The sequence below is a fragment of the Lepidochelys olivacea genome, assembly GCF_965140295.1.
Source record: "Lepidochelys olivacea isolate rLepOli2 genome assembly, chromosome: 7".
Classification (NCBI taxonomy): Eukaryota; Metazoa; Chordata; order Testudines; family Cheloniidae; genus Lepidochelys; species Lepidochelys olivacea.
Window position 1 is genome coordinate 82,141,044 of NC_140417.1, and position 16,638 is coordinate 82,157,681.

The following is a 16,638-nucleotide window of genomic DNA, read 5'->3' on the forward strand; positions in this document are numbered from 1 at the left end:
ATTGCTCTTTGTTTATTTTCAGTCACCATTTTCTGGTCAAATCCAAGAATGTCTTCAGTGAAGGATATCTGTTGTTTCCATACAGGTTGTGTTACCTCTCTTATTAAGTCCCTGCACTGTGGTTAAATGTGCTGTACTGAAAAATCTTGCTGAGCCTGTTAATCATTTTACTACATTCATGCTTTGCTTTCCCATTTTTCAATAGTGTACAAGCATACAAGAAAAACTTCTTGACATCAGTGGACACTTACTTTAGCTACATGTCCACATTTTTAATCATATAGCTGCACAAATGTGTAATATTGTAAAATCAACTTGCCGAACCCAGTGCCTGGAAAGCTGCTAGCTATAAGGATCCAAGATTGTGTTTGTTGACAAGGCTCTGAAGTATTTGGAAGAGAAATGAGATGCTGCCATTCTTCTCAAACTTTGAAATCCAGCTGAAACACACTGATATATTTTTAAATAGTTTGACCCTTTAAGTAAGGAGCAGATACCACCAATAGGCAACCAGTTTCAGCCTTGACATATTTTAGAGATTACCAACCAATGAGAATCACCTTTTTTTTAGGAAAATAACTGAAAAATACAAGCATAAAACAAGATTAAAACTGATTATTTAAATCAAGGTTTTAAGCTAAAACTGTTCAGATTGCATACATGGAGAAGTAATGATGACCTCTAGTGGTGAACACTTGTCTATTTTCATGGCTGTTGCATCCCAGTGAAGTGACACTCACTTATTGTGGTCAGATGGCTTCTTTAATAAAGCAACAATATGGGGATAACGGGGTGGTAATCGAAAAGGTTATGCTTAAATAAAATCAAACAATTTTCATTAAATAAATCCTGTATCCTCAGGTATTTAAATGAGAGGTCTGTACTAGCTCCTATTATAAACTGTTTAGGTAGGGATAAAACTGGAAAAACCCACACCAGTAGTGGCTGAGAGTGAACACTAGGTTTTTAATCACTTAGGACACAGTGCTGTTTCTAGAGGACGGGTAAGGGACCTTTATGCTACTGTAGAATTTTTTCTGTCCAATGCGAGGATGCAGAAACTTGACCCCACCAAGCAAGCCCACCTGGTTGGAGTGGCATAGGCCTGCTTTTTGCTTCCCGGTCCTACTCCCTGGACATGGAGGTTGGCTGGGATATAAAGGGATGAGATTCCTGTTACATGGCACTGATCCCTATCCACTGAGTAGGGCTCCCACCACTAAGGTACAAAGAAATGGGACAACACCGATAAGCCTGAGGCCATCAAACTGGGCTGCTGCCCCTGCGTGGTGAGTTCCCTTATGGGCCTCCCTGGACAGACTGCGCCCCCTTATGACTATCCTGGGGCAGGTGGCCGGCCGCGTGGCCTGGGGACCCTCACAGCTAGCCCAGGACAGCTGTCTCCAACAGGCACGTGCTGGGAAAGCCCAGCCACTGAGCGCACTGCTCTGACTGGCGCGGGGCCCAGGGCAGGGGGCCGAAAGCCATTCAACAAAACGATAAGCCCCGTAAATGATGGAAACCACTTCAAACCCGGGGGGGGGGAGGGGGCTCCCGCACCCCAGCACCTCTGCCCAGCCTGCACAGCACCGCTGGGCAGGAGAAGGTGGCCCGGGGAGGGGCTCAGTGGCTTGTCGCGCAGGCCTCGTGGGCCACGCCTGCTTGCAACGTAGGGTGCGGGCAGCGCCCAGAGATGCAGGAAGCTCGCGAGGGAGCCGCACCCACCTCGCTCTGGGAAAGTAACGGCGGCAGCGCACCGCGCGCTGCGTTTGGAACCTTATGGACGCTGTAGCCCCGGTGCATGTTGGGCCTTGTAGTCTTAGTGAGCCCAGGTGCATGCCGGGCTTCGGAGTCCCTACGGCCCTGCGTTCTGCTATGTGACGCTGCTGGCTGCGGCGAAGGTAGGGGGCGTGGCGTGGCGTGGCGTGGCGCGAACCCCTGGAGGGCCGGTCCTCGTGCAGGCCGCTGGTGAACGGTTAAGCCGACCCCTTCCTGCGTCTCCCTGCTTGCCGGCCGGCGGGAGGGTTCCGGGGCGGAGTTCGCTTTCCTCGCGCCCATCCCGGCTCCCGGAGCAGCCGGGGGAAATGCCCGAAGCCACCCGGCTCGAAGCCAGCAGCGGGGACGAGGCCGAGAGCCCCATGGAGAGCGGGACCGCCCCGGAGAGCAGCCGCAGGAGGAGGCGCAAGGTACCGGCGCCTTTTGCGTTGTCAGGCTGCGTGCGACAGGGTCCTGGCGGCTCTCTGGGCAGGCGGCCCTGGCCCGTGCTGTGGGGCTCTCGGCTCGGGCGCGCGGCTCGGGCCAGCTTCGCCGGGGCTGCCAGCCTGCCGTGGGGCCGGACTCGTGGGGCGCAGCCTGGCCAGGTTGTGCGGGGGCGGGGCGGCCAGTGCTGTCCCTGCTCGGCGTCCCCAGCCTCGCGCCCGCCTGGCGGGGTGGTGGCGCCTCTTGCCCGGGGGGATCGCTGGGGCGTCGGTGGGGCAGCGTTCCCTCCACAGCCCGCTTGTTTCTGTTACCCTGTGGCCGTGCCCCAGGTGGCCGGTCCCTCCCGGGCCCCTCCGGCGCTGGTCCCGGCTGCTTTTCCCATGCTCACTCTCTTCTCCTTGTTTCTCTTGCTCTTTTCCACGTAATTTTCCCTTAGCAGTGTTGCTGTGTTAACACCTTTAGTTTTTGGTGTTACACCCAGGCAGTGTTTCCGTGTGCTGGCATTGTTGTGCAGGAATCGAGACTTGCATTGCACAGCGATGCCTAGAAGCACTAGGACAGTAGAGCCGGATTTGGGGTAAAAATCACATTTTGTCCCTTCATTTTGTATTCTCCTCTGAAAAAAACAAAACTGTGCTGAGGTATGAATCCTGTAGTCTGTTTCATGACAGATTCTCCTAGGGTTTCTTACTTCTCATATTTTGGTACTGTTTACTGCCAGAAACAGTAGACCAAAGTCAAGTCTGATATGGTAACCCTATGTTTGTACTTCACAACAAAGTATATGCTCACCTTTTTAAAAGGGATGAAGTATTTTATAGTATCTGTTACAAGTAATCTAAAAAAGAGGGTAAAATTTTAGGATTAAACCATGATACTGATCTCTCTGAAGTTCTTTAATGGGTTGCAAACTACTTTGTAAAAAAAATCACAGGTGTATTATGGTTTGAGTTCCAAATGAATGGAAAGTGTAAATTCTTTGCAAGTAAAGTCAGAAAAATGCATGATGGGATTCCCCCCCATAACCTGAATGAGTCTGTTTTCATACATACCCGTATGCAAAAGCTGCCTTTGATTTTAACTAATATGAAAACAAGTTTTTACAGATGGATAGAGAGTAACCAATTCCTTTCATTCTTGGAACAATTACATGTTTTTACAATTTCACAAAGCCTTGGGATGGTATGAAAATCTGCAGTTTTATTTTAATTGTGGTTTCTTTGTTACTTAATAGAAAGATAAAAAAGAGAGAGAGTCTAAACACCATGATAAATCCAAGAAGAGGAAATCCCGAACAGAGGAAAATGGGCTGTCTGAAGATGACCTTGAACCTCCCAAACTCAAAAAGATGAAGGAGAGAGAGAGAGCAAATGGAGATACTGGGGAAAGAAGCCCAGAGCACAAGAAGAAATCTTCCTCCCTAAGTAATGGAGTCACCCCCACAAAAACACAGTGTAATTTCAGTGAAGCATCAAGTGGAGAGTGCGACAGCGAACCAGAGCAGGTGCAGCTAGACACTGGGTTTTGCTACAGTTAGGTTTAGCTCCTGTATTACAACATGGCTGAGTTTGGAAGAAATTCTCTCTCATAGATTTATTTTTCAACATTTGTTTTTGTGTAACCAATGTAAAGGATATTTAGCTTTTACTTAAATTACAACTCGGGCAGCTGCAAAACTTGAAATGTCTGAATGCTCAAGTTTTGTATTGCAGTGTCATATGTCACAGGAAATCTATTGGTTTAAAATTGCATAGTAATAAGACGTTAAATATGCTGCTTGGAAGCAGGACTTCATTTCAAGTTAATGACACACTAACACAGTTTCCTGACTGAGGCAGTTCAGTGCTGTGGGTAATAATTGCAGTCAGGTAGTACTTTAAGATTCTGTATTAGTCATTCGATATGGATGCAGTTGCCAGGAGTCTATTTTAATTGATCTATCTTGAATATAATTAATGTTTACAATAAAGTAACCTTGAGTTGATTCTAGCTGAAAACTACTGTATATATGTATATGCTCTGCTCTAAATGTTTGTGCTTGACTTAGTCCTCCAAAATCCCATGAGAAGAACTAGACTGATTTTAAAAACGAAAAATCTTTACTGCAGATTAGTTCCACAAATTTACCCAACCATAACAAGAGTTTGTGCTTCTAAATGTAATGTGCTTATTGCTGAAAACCTTCTTTTGGAAGGGTGGAGAGAAGCAGTAACTTCCATGTTCTTTTCTGTTGTTTCTTTATAGTTTGTTTTTCCTTGCTTGAGCCCCATTTGATGTGAAGTAGCAATAAAGTTAGTGCTCATTAGTCCTCTTGTGGAGAGAGACTGAACCCTCACAGAAAAGTAGGCTTGTGACGTTTTACTTGGTACCCCTTGCAGAGCCCTGAAGTCCCCCGTGCTAGCTTTCCTCAGAATTCTGTGTTGTAGCCACTACATCATCAAAACTGTATTAAAATGGCATCATAATCTGTGGAAGGCATTGATATTAGTGAAATGTGGTTCATGCGCTTAAGGTTTGAAACTAATGCCTTAGCACTGCACCAGTGGTACGCTAATCCAGGGAGTAAGAGATGGCGTGGAATCAAACCTGACTTTTGCTTATTGCGGTACAAATCACTAGCACCGGGCCACCAGTAACTCTTTGTTTTTAAAAATAAACATCCCTGAATTAAACTGAACAAGTACTGGAAGCCCTAGTTACGTGTAACTTGCATCCATTGAATTTGTAGTGGTTACAACACAGAATTCGGAGGAAAGAAAGCTAGGATGGGGACTTCAGGGGTCTGTGAGGGGCACCAAGTAAAACTTCACAAGCCTATTTTTCTGTGAAGGTTCAGTCCCCCTCCACAAGAGGACTAATGAGCGCCAACCTTGCTATTTCACGTGCATTAGATAGAGAAGATGTGACTTCCTAATGTAAGTTTTAAATCCGTTACATGGAGGTCACACAAGGCAGTGGTGTTCAGTAGTTAGAACAAGAGGTTGGATTTCAGGACCTTGCATTGTGGTCCTGAGCCTGCTACTGAAAAGCTGACCTTGGGACAAGTTATTTAACCCTTTCTGCCTTAATTTTCTTACCTCTGAAATGCTCAAGACTTATGTGCAAAGTATTATTTTTACCTAACAGGAACTGACTGCAGAGCAGAAGGAAGGTGCTTTCTCCAATTTTTGTATTTCCAAAGAAACTATTGAGCTTCTTCGAGGTAACTTTCTTGTCATAATAGTTTAATAGTAAAACTGACAGAACAGAAGCATCTTTAATTCTGTTTGTTGATTGTGAGGAAAAAGTAGTAATAACCAGGAAATATGATATGTCCCCTACCCTTATGTATGCAAACGCTGTTGTCGCACTTCTGGTGGTACCCAAATGGCATGTTATCCACATATGTTGTCCCAGTCAGCCCAGCCTTTATGCTAGAACTTTAACTAACATAAACCCAATATCAAGATACTGTGGCTTAAAATTACTTTATTCCATTTACAGAATAAGAATTAATTCCACTGAAATTGAACTAAAAGTTCTTACTTCAATACTAATGAACAAATTTATAACACAATATTTGTATGTAATATTATAACAAGATCAAGTAATTCATAAACTACTGGTTTAAATCAAGCAGTACTCAAGAGATTGAAGAAATGGGTGGAGAGTAGTGCGTACATAAGGCAGCATAATTCTTCTCTGGTGGGAAAGTTGCTGGGTAGGAACAGAATAATCAGTATCTCTGGGAAGGCAGTGTTAGCAAATTGGGTGAAGTGAGTCCAAGAGCCTTACTGAACTGGATTCTGAGACTAAGTAAACTAGAGAAAGTGTGCTAGTCCTGCTTTTTCTGGGGATGGTGTCTAGTCTGCTTGTGGTGATCTGCCATGTTCAAGTTTATACACCTCAAGCACCAAACATAATGTACTTATCAGCTCACTGGACCTTTTAACAAAGTCTTATTCGACTGTCTCACAGCTCGAGGTGTAACGTACCTGTTTCCTGTGCAAGTAAAGACCTTCAAGCACATATATGATGGCAAAGATGTTGTAGCTCAAGCTCGAACTGGAACGGGGAAAACATTCTCTTTTGCCATTCCCTTGATTGAAAAGCTTCAGGGAGAAATGCAGGCGAGGAAAAGAGGCCGCACGCCAAAGGTAAATAAATGATGCAATAGTGAACAAATTCTGATGTCACACTTACTGTATTTTTGTCAGAGTGGTTCAGGTTTTTAGTCGTCGGTGAAAAAGTATTCTTAAAGTATGTGCCCATGTAGATTTTGCTGTAGGTGTGCATGTGCCTGAGGTCCTGTCTCTTGAACAGCAGTGTCAGTTGGGGCCACACATGCCACCTCATGCTCAAGTAGGAGGGGGTAAAGGGTGGAGTGGCTGCAACCATTCTTCAGTTATTCAAGCAATTGCACATGGGCATTCTACTCTTGAGGTGTGTTTTTACCTCGAGCACTGTGCCACAAGTACTCCTTTTCTTGTTGTCAGAATGTTTCCCTTAGTAGTAACCAACAGCGCAGCTCAAGCACTCTCCGCTGCCCCCTGCCACTGTGTGCAGGTATAAAGGGCGAAGCTGCATCTGGCGTCCTGAGTTCCTTCTTACTGCCATTGGCAGTTGTTGGAATTTGTCTTGCTTCAGCAGGCTCTTTCAGCATCTAGTTGTATATAAATTCCTAGTCTTGGTTAGTAATAACATTTCGTTTATTAAAGTTAGTTTCTCAGGTCGCCAATTTCGGGGTTCCATTTGTCGGTACTGAGGAATGCCTTGGTGACAGGGCTTCAAGCCCTGTATTTCATCTAAACTGATGCCCATGCGTTATCCACATTCTAGTTGTTCAAAGGTGTCTGGCTGAGTCTCGCATTAGTGATTGGTGTGAGACTTGTAATGATTTCAAACTGAGGACCAAGAAAGTTAGAGAGGTCAGGCTAAAGTTTCTTTTGATGGAGACCACCGTCAGAGCCTTCTTGGTTGGAAAGAGTGTTCAGCGCTTGGGCTTCTGTGAGAAGTGCACGTCCGATGTTGGTTGAGTCCTGGCACCGCTCATCCTCTCTGGTGCACAGAAAGAATCATAGGAGTTCCAAGGAGAGGAAGACAAGCTTTCCCACCAACTCCCACTTGGTGTCTTAATTTTGGGTGAATGAACTGAAATGAAGAAAATATTCTCTTTGCACCTGCAGAAGTGACTACTGCTGTCAAAAGTTGGTTTAGCGCTTCAACAAATTGCAATTCCAGGTGCTTAGCAGTGACTTCCACCAGTTCAGTGGTTTGACTTTCTTCAGAAATTCAGCAGCAAATATGTACTGCTTGAATATTTTTTAATTTAAAATATTTTAATAGATTGTATTAAGTTTAGGTCTTAACACAGGTTGTCATTGCTGTAATTTTCTATGTGAGGTAGCAGTGTCCTTTACAAGCATGTAAAATGACCTTTGTGATTTGATGAGGCCATAGGAATCTTGAACTGTGCTTAAATGCCATTTCTTTAAACCTGCAACAATTACAATAGAGGTGTAAATATACCGACCTAAATGGAAAACCTCTGTGGCTTCTTGACAGACTCCAAGTGAAGGAACATCTATTTTTAACTCTTTCTTCCTTCTGTGTAGGTGTTAGTTCTTACTCCAACTAGAGAGTTGGCAAACCAGGTAGCCAAAGACTTCAAGGACATCACAAAGACACTCTCAGTGGCTTGTTTTTATGGAGGAACGGCATACAATGGACAAAGTAAGTAAGGCTTCTGTTTAATGATTGATCTGGGATTGATTGGTAACATTTGAAACACTGTTCTCTCTCCAAATAAATAATTTTAATCAGAAACTGAAGACTCTTAAAGACACTAAGTAGCCTACTCTGTCCATATGTGCTAGGAAAACAAGAGGATCCTTAGTAAAACACATAGCTGCCTTCCTTATTCCAGGGGTCTTGGACCTTTTCCACATTGACTTAGGTGTTTGAGAGAGAGGAGGACATTTCCTGCTATGTGTATATGAAAACGTAGTTGGTCCTGTTTCTTGTAAATAACCTTTGTCTTACAAACATCAGCAAAGTAAATCTCAAAGTGCAAGATGTTAAGTCTTAAAGCTGTCAGTGGAGATGGCATCTTTGCAAGTAGCTGGATCTCTTATGAGAGGATCCTTACATCCAGGAGGATGGAGGAAAAATTCTATATTATGGTAATAGTTTTTTATGGATGGTTGTGAATGGATAACTAGGGTGGAAAGAAGACACTTCATTGTTAATGGATTATGCATCATGGGCATAGCTATTGGGTTTGGCAGAGAGGGAGGAGGAATCCTGTTTTTCTGTAGGATTTCAGGAAAGGGGGTGGGTTAAGTGACATTGACAGCAGCGTGAAGAAAAAATATTTCACAATGGTGAGACCATTGTGTTTCCTGTCTGTCCTTTTGTCAGTTTTTTTCCATTCCCCTTCTCTTCTATTTGGGAAATGAACTCTGACATAAGACTTCAGTATTTCTCAGCTGTATAAATTTTCTGATCTTTGTTCAACTAGAACATTTATCAATGCAGTATTGCCAAAATAGTGAAAGTGATCCTGTACTTGTAAGCTGCTGCCATTTTCTAAACTCTTCTGCTCTTACATGTATCTTTACTAATTTTTCTTTCAGTTGATCTAATTCGAAGTGGCATTGACATCTTGGTTGGGACCCCAGGTCGAATCAAAGACCACCTTCAGAATGGCAAGCTGGATCTTTCCAAACTCAAGCATGTTGTCCTGGATGAAGTTGACCAGATGTTGGACATGGGCTTTGCTGAACAAGTGGAGGACATTTTACGAGTTGCGTACAAGAAGGGTAAATTCAGAATTTAAGTGAATAGTAAGGAATATCATTACTAATTAGATCACTAAAACCCAGGTGGTTGCATATGGTGTTATAAAACCTGTAAATCAACTATCATGTGACAAGATTAGTGGCAGTGAAAACAAATGAGTTCTATGGAAACCTACTTGGGATGTCTCTAGGTTGTGTACTATAGATCTGGAAATCATTCATAGAATCTTCAGAACCTATAAGATGCCACACTCCATGCGTGGTCCAAGTCCATCTGCCAATGGCAGGTAGATAACTTTCCCTGGCACTTATCCATAGGCTGAAATAGAAAGTTGGAGCTCCTAAGCAGTGTCAATGGAAGCTCCCTACTCTAACCCTTCTCAGCATGTTAATGGGGTCTGGACCTCTCATCAGGCTAGTATTTAATCTTGAAGATAAACTCTTCCTCTTTTTGAATCGTTTTTTTTCTCCCTGTATCTGTAATTGATCTGGGATTAGGATTATCAAGCTATCTGGAGTGGCTCACAAACATGGGTGCCAATGTCAAGGCAGACTTACAAACCAGGGCATAAACTGGTTTTGTTCTATAATTAGATTTCACCACCCTAGTGTCAAATGTGAACTCTTCGAGTGCTATATAACAGCATTAGCATGGAGTCAGACTGTTCCCTTGGGCACTCTGGTGTATCTTGCCATCCAGGTAAGCCTGCCTTTTAATAGATGGTCCCTTACACCAAAAATCACAACAATTTTCAGGTTACTCCCAGTCCTAAAGGACCAGTTACTCACTTACCCTAGATCAATTTTACCCTGGATATATCAAAAAAGATGACACTTGTAGCCAATCTTGTAATAGACTAACTAAAGATTTATTAATTCCTACTACTTTTTCTTAGTTGTTTATATGATTAAAGTAGGTAAACATACACACAAATTAATTAAAGCCTTAGGTTTCAAAAAGTAATAGAAGCTGCTGTAATGTACTGCCTCTACATGCCTTTTAGGGCTAACCCAAGCTAAGTAGCTTGTGGATCCCTTGATTATACTTAAAATATTGCCCTCTCCAAATTCCAAGCAGCATAATTATACAGTTCCTTCTGGTCAGGGATTTTTATTTCTATACCCCCAAAGTTCAAACTGATGGGAAGAGGGTGTGATGGGTTGCACCCGCCCCCCTTTCAGGGTGTCATCTGATGTACTGGGTTTTCAGTGGACCCACCTGTTCCACCAGCTTGGGCTCCCTCACCTTGTCCTGTTGTGTGTGCGTGCGTGTGTGCGCGCACACACACACACACACACAGGTAGGGACACCCCATGCAGCACTGATTTCAGTATTGGTGGCATTCTGCAGCTGGGGAAGTCTTTCGGGTAGGGAATTGCCCAGCACTCAAGTGCACAACCCCTCTGGAAAATAAACCCAAAATTATATTGTCTTGCACTGTACAGAGATCTATACAGCGTAAGCTCATGAAATTCGCTCCCTCCCTCAATGTGGAGAAAGATATGCACAGCTTTCCGCGTCCCCTCCGCCTCCCAGTTATGAATTGCACAAAATGTGTTTTAGAATAAACAAAAACAAGTTTATTAACTACAAAAGATTTTAAGTGATTATAAGGGATAGTAAACAAATGAAAGCAGATTACTGAGCAAATAAAACAAAACACGCAACCTAAACTTAATACGCTAAATTAACTGGTTAATAGTAGCAAATTCTGACCCTAAATGTTTTATGCAGGTTGCAGAGTTTCTTGAAGGTAAACTGCACTGGTTGCAGCTTAAATCTCCAGGTATTCCTTTCACAGGCTAGACTTTCTCGCCTAGGCTCAGCCCCTGTTTCTCCCCCACCCCCATTCAGCTTAGTTCCTTTGTTTCTTCAGGTTTTTTCAGTAGTCTTCCTTCTTGGGTAGGGAGGCAGTGGAGAAGAACCTAGATTAACTCACTCCCCAGCCTTAAATAGGATTTGAATATGGCAGGATTCCTTTGTTTCCCAGTTTGACTCCCACCCCCTCCTAGTGAAAAAGTACTAGCAGTCCAAAATGGTTTCCAGTAGCAGGGGACATGATCACATGACCTTGCAGTGTCAAAGCAGCATTCCAGGAGACTTCTCAGGAAGGAGGGAGATTAACATCTTCAAAGTCCTATTGTCCTTCCTAATGGCCCATCGGACTGATTGCATACTGTCTGTGGGCATTCTCCAAGTGTAAACACAGTTGTAATTGTTACATAGTTAATATTCCTAACTTCAGATAAAGAAATTATACATGCATACAAATAGGATAATCATATTCAGTAAATCATAACCTTTCCAATGATGCCTCATATGACCCATCTTACATAAAACATTGTGACGTTCCCATCTGGTGTTATCTGGACAGGTGATCTGCTATCCTTGACTCTGGGAGCCAGCCTTACCCTGCTCTGCTGTGAGAATCCCCAGGCCTGGGCTGTTCACGCACAGCCTCTAGCCTGTAAGATGCTCCTTGAATTGTGCAACTGAATGACGCTAGCCAATATCTCCGGTCCCAGGCACAACCCTAGGAACCTCTATTTGGCAGCGTCCAATTTTGCCCGCTGGATGCTGCAAGCTTATGAGAGTTTGTTGGTTTAACAAAGAATTGATACGTACCAGGCTTCTTATCCCAAGGGGAGCCTCTGACACACTTCAGACCAAATGCACTGCTTCAGGTAGAATAAACAAACAGATTTATTAACTACAAAGATAAACTTTAAGTGATTATAAGTCAAAGCATAACAAGTCAGATGTGGTTAAATGAAATAAAAGCAAAATGCATTCTAAGCTGATCTTAACACTTTCAGTGTCCTTACAAACTTAGACGCTTCTCACCACAGGCTGGTTGGTTGCTCTTCAGCCAGGCTCTCCCCCTTGATCAGTGCTTCAATCACTTTGTATGGTGTCTCTCGATGTAGGTGGAAGAGAGAGAGAGCATGGCAAATCTCTCCCTTTTATCGTGTCCTTTCTTCCCCCTTGGCTTTGCCCCTGTGTCCCCTTCAGAGTGGTGAGCATTACCTCATCACAGTCCCAAACTGACCAAAGGAAAGGAGGTGACTCACTCAGTCCAACAGATGCTTTTTTTGCGGCTTAGGCCAGCGTCCTTTGTTCCTATGAGGCTGGGCTGGGTTTCTCCCATACCTGCCCGGATGAGGTGTGAACTGCCTCTCTGCTCTTGGAGAGTTTTTGTCTGGGCTTGCTTTAAGCCATGAGGATACATTTTCAGCCTCATAACTATATACATGAAATTATAACCTATAACGTTACTATAACAACAGTGTTCAGTGCATCATGAGCCTTCTGAAGACACCCGACATGACAAACTTTGCATTGGATACCACACAATCATATTATAAGGATGAATATGGGGGTGCAGGGTATTCCCTTGAAGCACAGAGTGTCACAAACATATCTTAAAAAGAAAAGGAGGACTTGTGGCATCTTAGAGACTAACAAATTTGAGCATAAGCTTTCGTGAGCTACAGCTCACTTCATCGGATGCATTCAGTGGAAAATAAGTGGGGGGATTTATATAGACAGAGAACACGAAACAATGGGTGTTACCATACACACTGTAACAAGAGTGGTCAGGTAAGGTGAGCTATTACCAGCAGGAGAGCGGGGCGGAAAACCTTTTGTAGTGATAATCAAGGTGGGCCATTTCCAGCAGTTGACAAGAACGTCTGAGGAACAGCGGGGGTGGGAATAAACATGGGGAAAACAGTTTTACTTCGTGTAATGACCCATCCACTCCCAGTCTTTATTCAAGCCTAAATTAATTGTATCCAGTTTGCAAATTAATTCCAATTCAGCAGTCTCTCATTGGAGTCTGTTTTTGAAGTTTTTTTGTTGAAGAATTGCCACTTTTAGGTCTGTAATCGAGTGACCAAAGAGATTGAAGTGTTCTCCGACTGGTTTTTGAATTAATTGGAATTAATTTGCAAACTGGATACAATTAACTTAGGCGTGAATAAAGACTGGGAGTGGATGGGTCATTACACGAAGTAAAACTGTTTTCCCCATGTTTATTCCCACCCTGGCTGTTCCTCAGACGTTCTTGTCAACTGCTGGAAATGGCCCACCTTGATTATCACTACAAAAGGTTTTCTCCCCTGCTCTCCTACTGGTAATAGCTCACCTTACCTGATCCCTCTGGTTACAGTGTGTATGGTAACACCCACTGTTTCATGTTCTGTGTATATAAATCTCCCCACTGTATTTTCCACTGCATGCATCCGATGAAGTGAGCTGTAGCTCACGAAAGCTTATGCTCAAATAAATTTGTTAGTCTCTAAGGTGCCACAAGTCCTCTTTTTTTTCTTTTTGCGAATACAGACTAACGCAGCTGCTACTCTGAAACATATCTTAGTTATGCCATATTCATATCATAAGCATATCTCTATGAAGAATATGGGCCGTAGGGTCACAGAGGGTTTGTGCACATCCCCTCTTCATGGATGTGTGGGGGAGCAATCAACAAAATCTTTTGTCCACTGATGTTACACAATGGTTTGTCTAAGTCTTAGTAGGCATTTTTTGGGCAGATGACACCTCTTGTGGTAAACTAGTATTTCACACTTGGTAATGCTTCTCTTCTGACTGAGGGAGATTGGGGGGTTTCTAGTTTCATAGCAAACACTTTTATAGTTACAAAGCAAACACTTTAAATATTACCTTTATAACAGGGGTGGCCAAACTGGCTCGTGAGCCACATGTGACTCTTTTACCATAAAGTGTGGCTCACGGAGCCTCCCACTCTTCCCTGGTTCTCCATCTGCCAGACTGGGTCGGGGAGCTCGGGACCTCTGCCTTGCAGTGAGGTGGTGGGGTAGGGGTTTCTGCCCAGTGGGGAGGAGGGTCTTGGGGCTTCAGCCCCATGGGGTGCACCTATTGTAGCTTGGGGCTTCAGCAGGAGCAGTATGTGGCAAGTGTGCCTTGGCTCTTGAACGTCTGAAGATTGTTATATGCAGCTTGGAGGGTCAGTAAGTTTGGCCACTGTGTCTTATAAAATCATAACAGATATAAGTGAGATTAATGCATGCAACAACTCATGAGCATTTCATAAAGTCCAAACACGTTCTTATCAACTTAACATCTATTTTAACAGTGGTAGCACACAGGTGAGCCAGACTGATTTCCAGTTACACATTTGTCAGTGTTCAGTGAGGTCTTGGCATGAGCAGGCACCTAGACTGCCAGTGTCACAAACATTACTTTTGTCTTGTGTGAGTGGCAGAGCAGCTTTCTGAATGGTACTAGTAGTTGGATGTTGCTAAAGGTGTGTGTTTTTTTTTTTTTTTAAACTTAAAGGAAAAAGTGGTGCTAATGATTTATGGATTGGTCTGGTGGCCTGGTAAGCTATAGTCTGCATAAATACATGGAGTTTTTACCTCCCTTCTTGAACAGGACAGCTGCACGCTTACTATGAGGGTGGAGGCAAAAACACCTTAAGTTGCTCAAAAGAAAGACCCTCTTCTACTTTACTGACATGGATCAGTGTTAACACCCAAGGGAGGTACATTTTAACTCTACTCATCTGGAAGTTGACTCAAAACTGAGCACTTTTCCAGAATGTTTGGGAAAAGAGTACAATAGCTTAGAGTACCTCTTATCATGAAGACAACACAAATATAATGTCCATATTTCATGTAGCTGAGGCTATCACAAGAGTACATCAGGCAAATTTGGCCTGAATCAATATGTCACTTTCATGATCTTGGTATCTAAAATCCTAAACAGATTGTTCTGTTTTTAAGATTCTGAAGACAATCCCCAGACATTGTTGTTTTCTGCAACTTGCCCACATTGGGTATATGATGTGGCTAAGAAATACATGAAATCCAGATACGAACAGGTTGACCTCATCGGGAAGAGGACTCAAAAAGCTGCTGTGACTGTAGAAGTAAGTAACTTGGCTAGTGTGGCATATTTTTATTTCCCTTTTTTCCATGTTGTGTATATTTTATTGTGGTATTAATTTGAAAATACATCACAAATATATCTCTTTTTCTTGGTATATCTTGGAAAGATAGTTTTGAAATGTAATACTCTTTTGGTACAGAAGTTGTTACAGCTACTCAAACTGTTTTTTATAAATGTGGAATGTCTATATTTTTCCTCCTGAAATAGCTGATGATCTTACTCATGACTAAAGCAAAGTTAGTTATTGAACACCATTCTCTTTGTTGTTACTTTGGCTGTTTCTGGTCTTAGCATGTACCTTTACTTTTAACTCCCGCCCCCCACCCTTAGAAGCAGTAGGCTTTTTATTAATTTAGAAATCACCTAGTCTTCTGGCTGGAAGTATCTGCTTTCATAGTGCCACTTCAAACACTGCAAGGTGTGCCACCATATTGAAGACACTCTTTGATATGCATTCCAATACCACAGTGCTGGACACAGTATAAACACTTAAATATTTAAAAACACAAACTAGTTAAAATGTTCTTTACCTCACGAAGTAGACACTTCCATTTAAACAGTTTTAGGATAAACTTATTTTTGACTGGTCAGTAGGGCACCATATGGTTGCTTCAGTAGGACTGAAAAATGCCAAAATCCATTGTCAAAAAGAATTGACTTTAATTAAACCATTATCTTCAAAATATGGATTGTTTTCATGTAACGTTCCATAAAGCTCTAGTAAATATCTATATCTATATAAAAAAAAATTAAAAATGGGGGGAGGAATTCTGTATACCTGACTCTACTTTGTGGAACTTTGTTAGTTTCTCTCTATGTGGGGAAACTTGTTTGCAACATATCTAATTTTTCATCCTACGACCACACCTTTTTCTGTTAATCATGGTGGGCAAAAAAGATCCATGCATATGATTGCTTTGACATATTTTAATAGTATGTCTAATCTAATTCTGTCTAATCCAAACACGTTCCTCGAAGGATAACATCTTTGTACTTCTATTGAAGTCTACATTTTCAAATATATACTAAATATTTTTAAAACCTGACTTTATTTAAGGTTTTTTATGCCAGTTATAAATGGTAAAATATTTCTTCAACAGCATTTGGCTATAGAGTGTCACTGGTCTCAAAGGGCAGCAGTTATTGGAGATGTCATTCAGGTTTACAGTGGCAGTCATGGACGGACCATAGTCTTTTGTGAGACCAAAAAGGAGGCAAATGAACTGGCCCTGAATGCTTCTATTAAACAGGTATGCTGTCTTAGTTATTTTGCAAGATAGTCTGTTGTTTATCAACATGGGGCTGGCATCAGACCCATACTAACTAAATCTGCAAGAGTGTAACATTCTTTCTATGGGGACAAGGCAAACTTGGGCTGGAGGTAGCTGAACTATCATGTGGTTTCAGAATTTTGATATAACTACCAAGATCAGCCCAGAGCCTACAGCAGGGGTAGGCAAACTATGGCCTGCAGGCCAGAGCCAGCCTGTGAGCCGTTTTAAGCCGGCCCTCGAGCCGCACCACGCGGGTTGGCCCTGTTCTGGCTGGGGTGCTGGCTCGGCGGCCGCACCAACGGCTCGGCCCTGCTATGGTGCTCCAGCCGGGGTGCTGGGTTGGGGGCTGCACCAGCAGCTGGGCCCTGTTCCAGCCAGGGTGTTCGGCCCCACTCCGGCACTCCAATGGGAGCTGCAGGGGTGGTGTCTGCAGACAGGGCAGCGTGCAGAGCTG

At 43.1% G+C, this 16,638-nt stretch overlaps 1 protein-coding gene across 1 annotated transcript in view; it reads left to right on the forward strand.

Moving 5' to 3' along the window:
- Window positions 1-1,920: 1,920 nt before the first annotated feature.
- Window positions 1,921-16,638, forward strand: part of LOC311523614 (nucleolar RNA helicase 2-like) — a 28,650-nt gene continuing 13,932 nt past the window's right edge. The window contains exons 1-8 of the mRNA XM_084633790.1: window positions 1,921-2,186; window positions 3,434-3,703; window positions 5,326-5,401; window positions 6,157-6,335; window positions 7,794-7,911; window positions 8,814-8,999; window positions 14,745-14,890; window positions 16,011-16,160. Coding sequence (XP_084489916.1) covers window positions 2,085-2,186; window positions 3,434-3,703; window positions 5,326-5,401; window positions 6,157-6,335; window positions 7,794-7,911; window positions 8,814-8,999; window positions 14,745-14,890; window positions 16,011-16,160 — 1,227 coding nt within the window. The 5' untranslated portion in view covers window positions 1,921-2,084. The remainder of the gene's footprint in view (window positions 2,187-3,433; window positions 3,704-5,325; window positions 5,402-6,156; window positions 6,336-7,793; window positions 7,912-8,813; window positions 9,000-14,744; window positions 14,891-16,010; window positions 16,161-16,638) is intronic.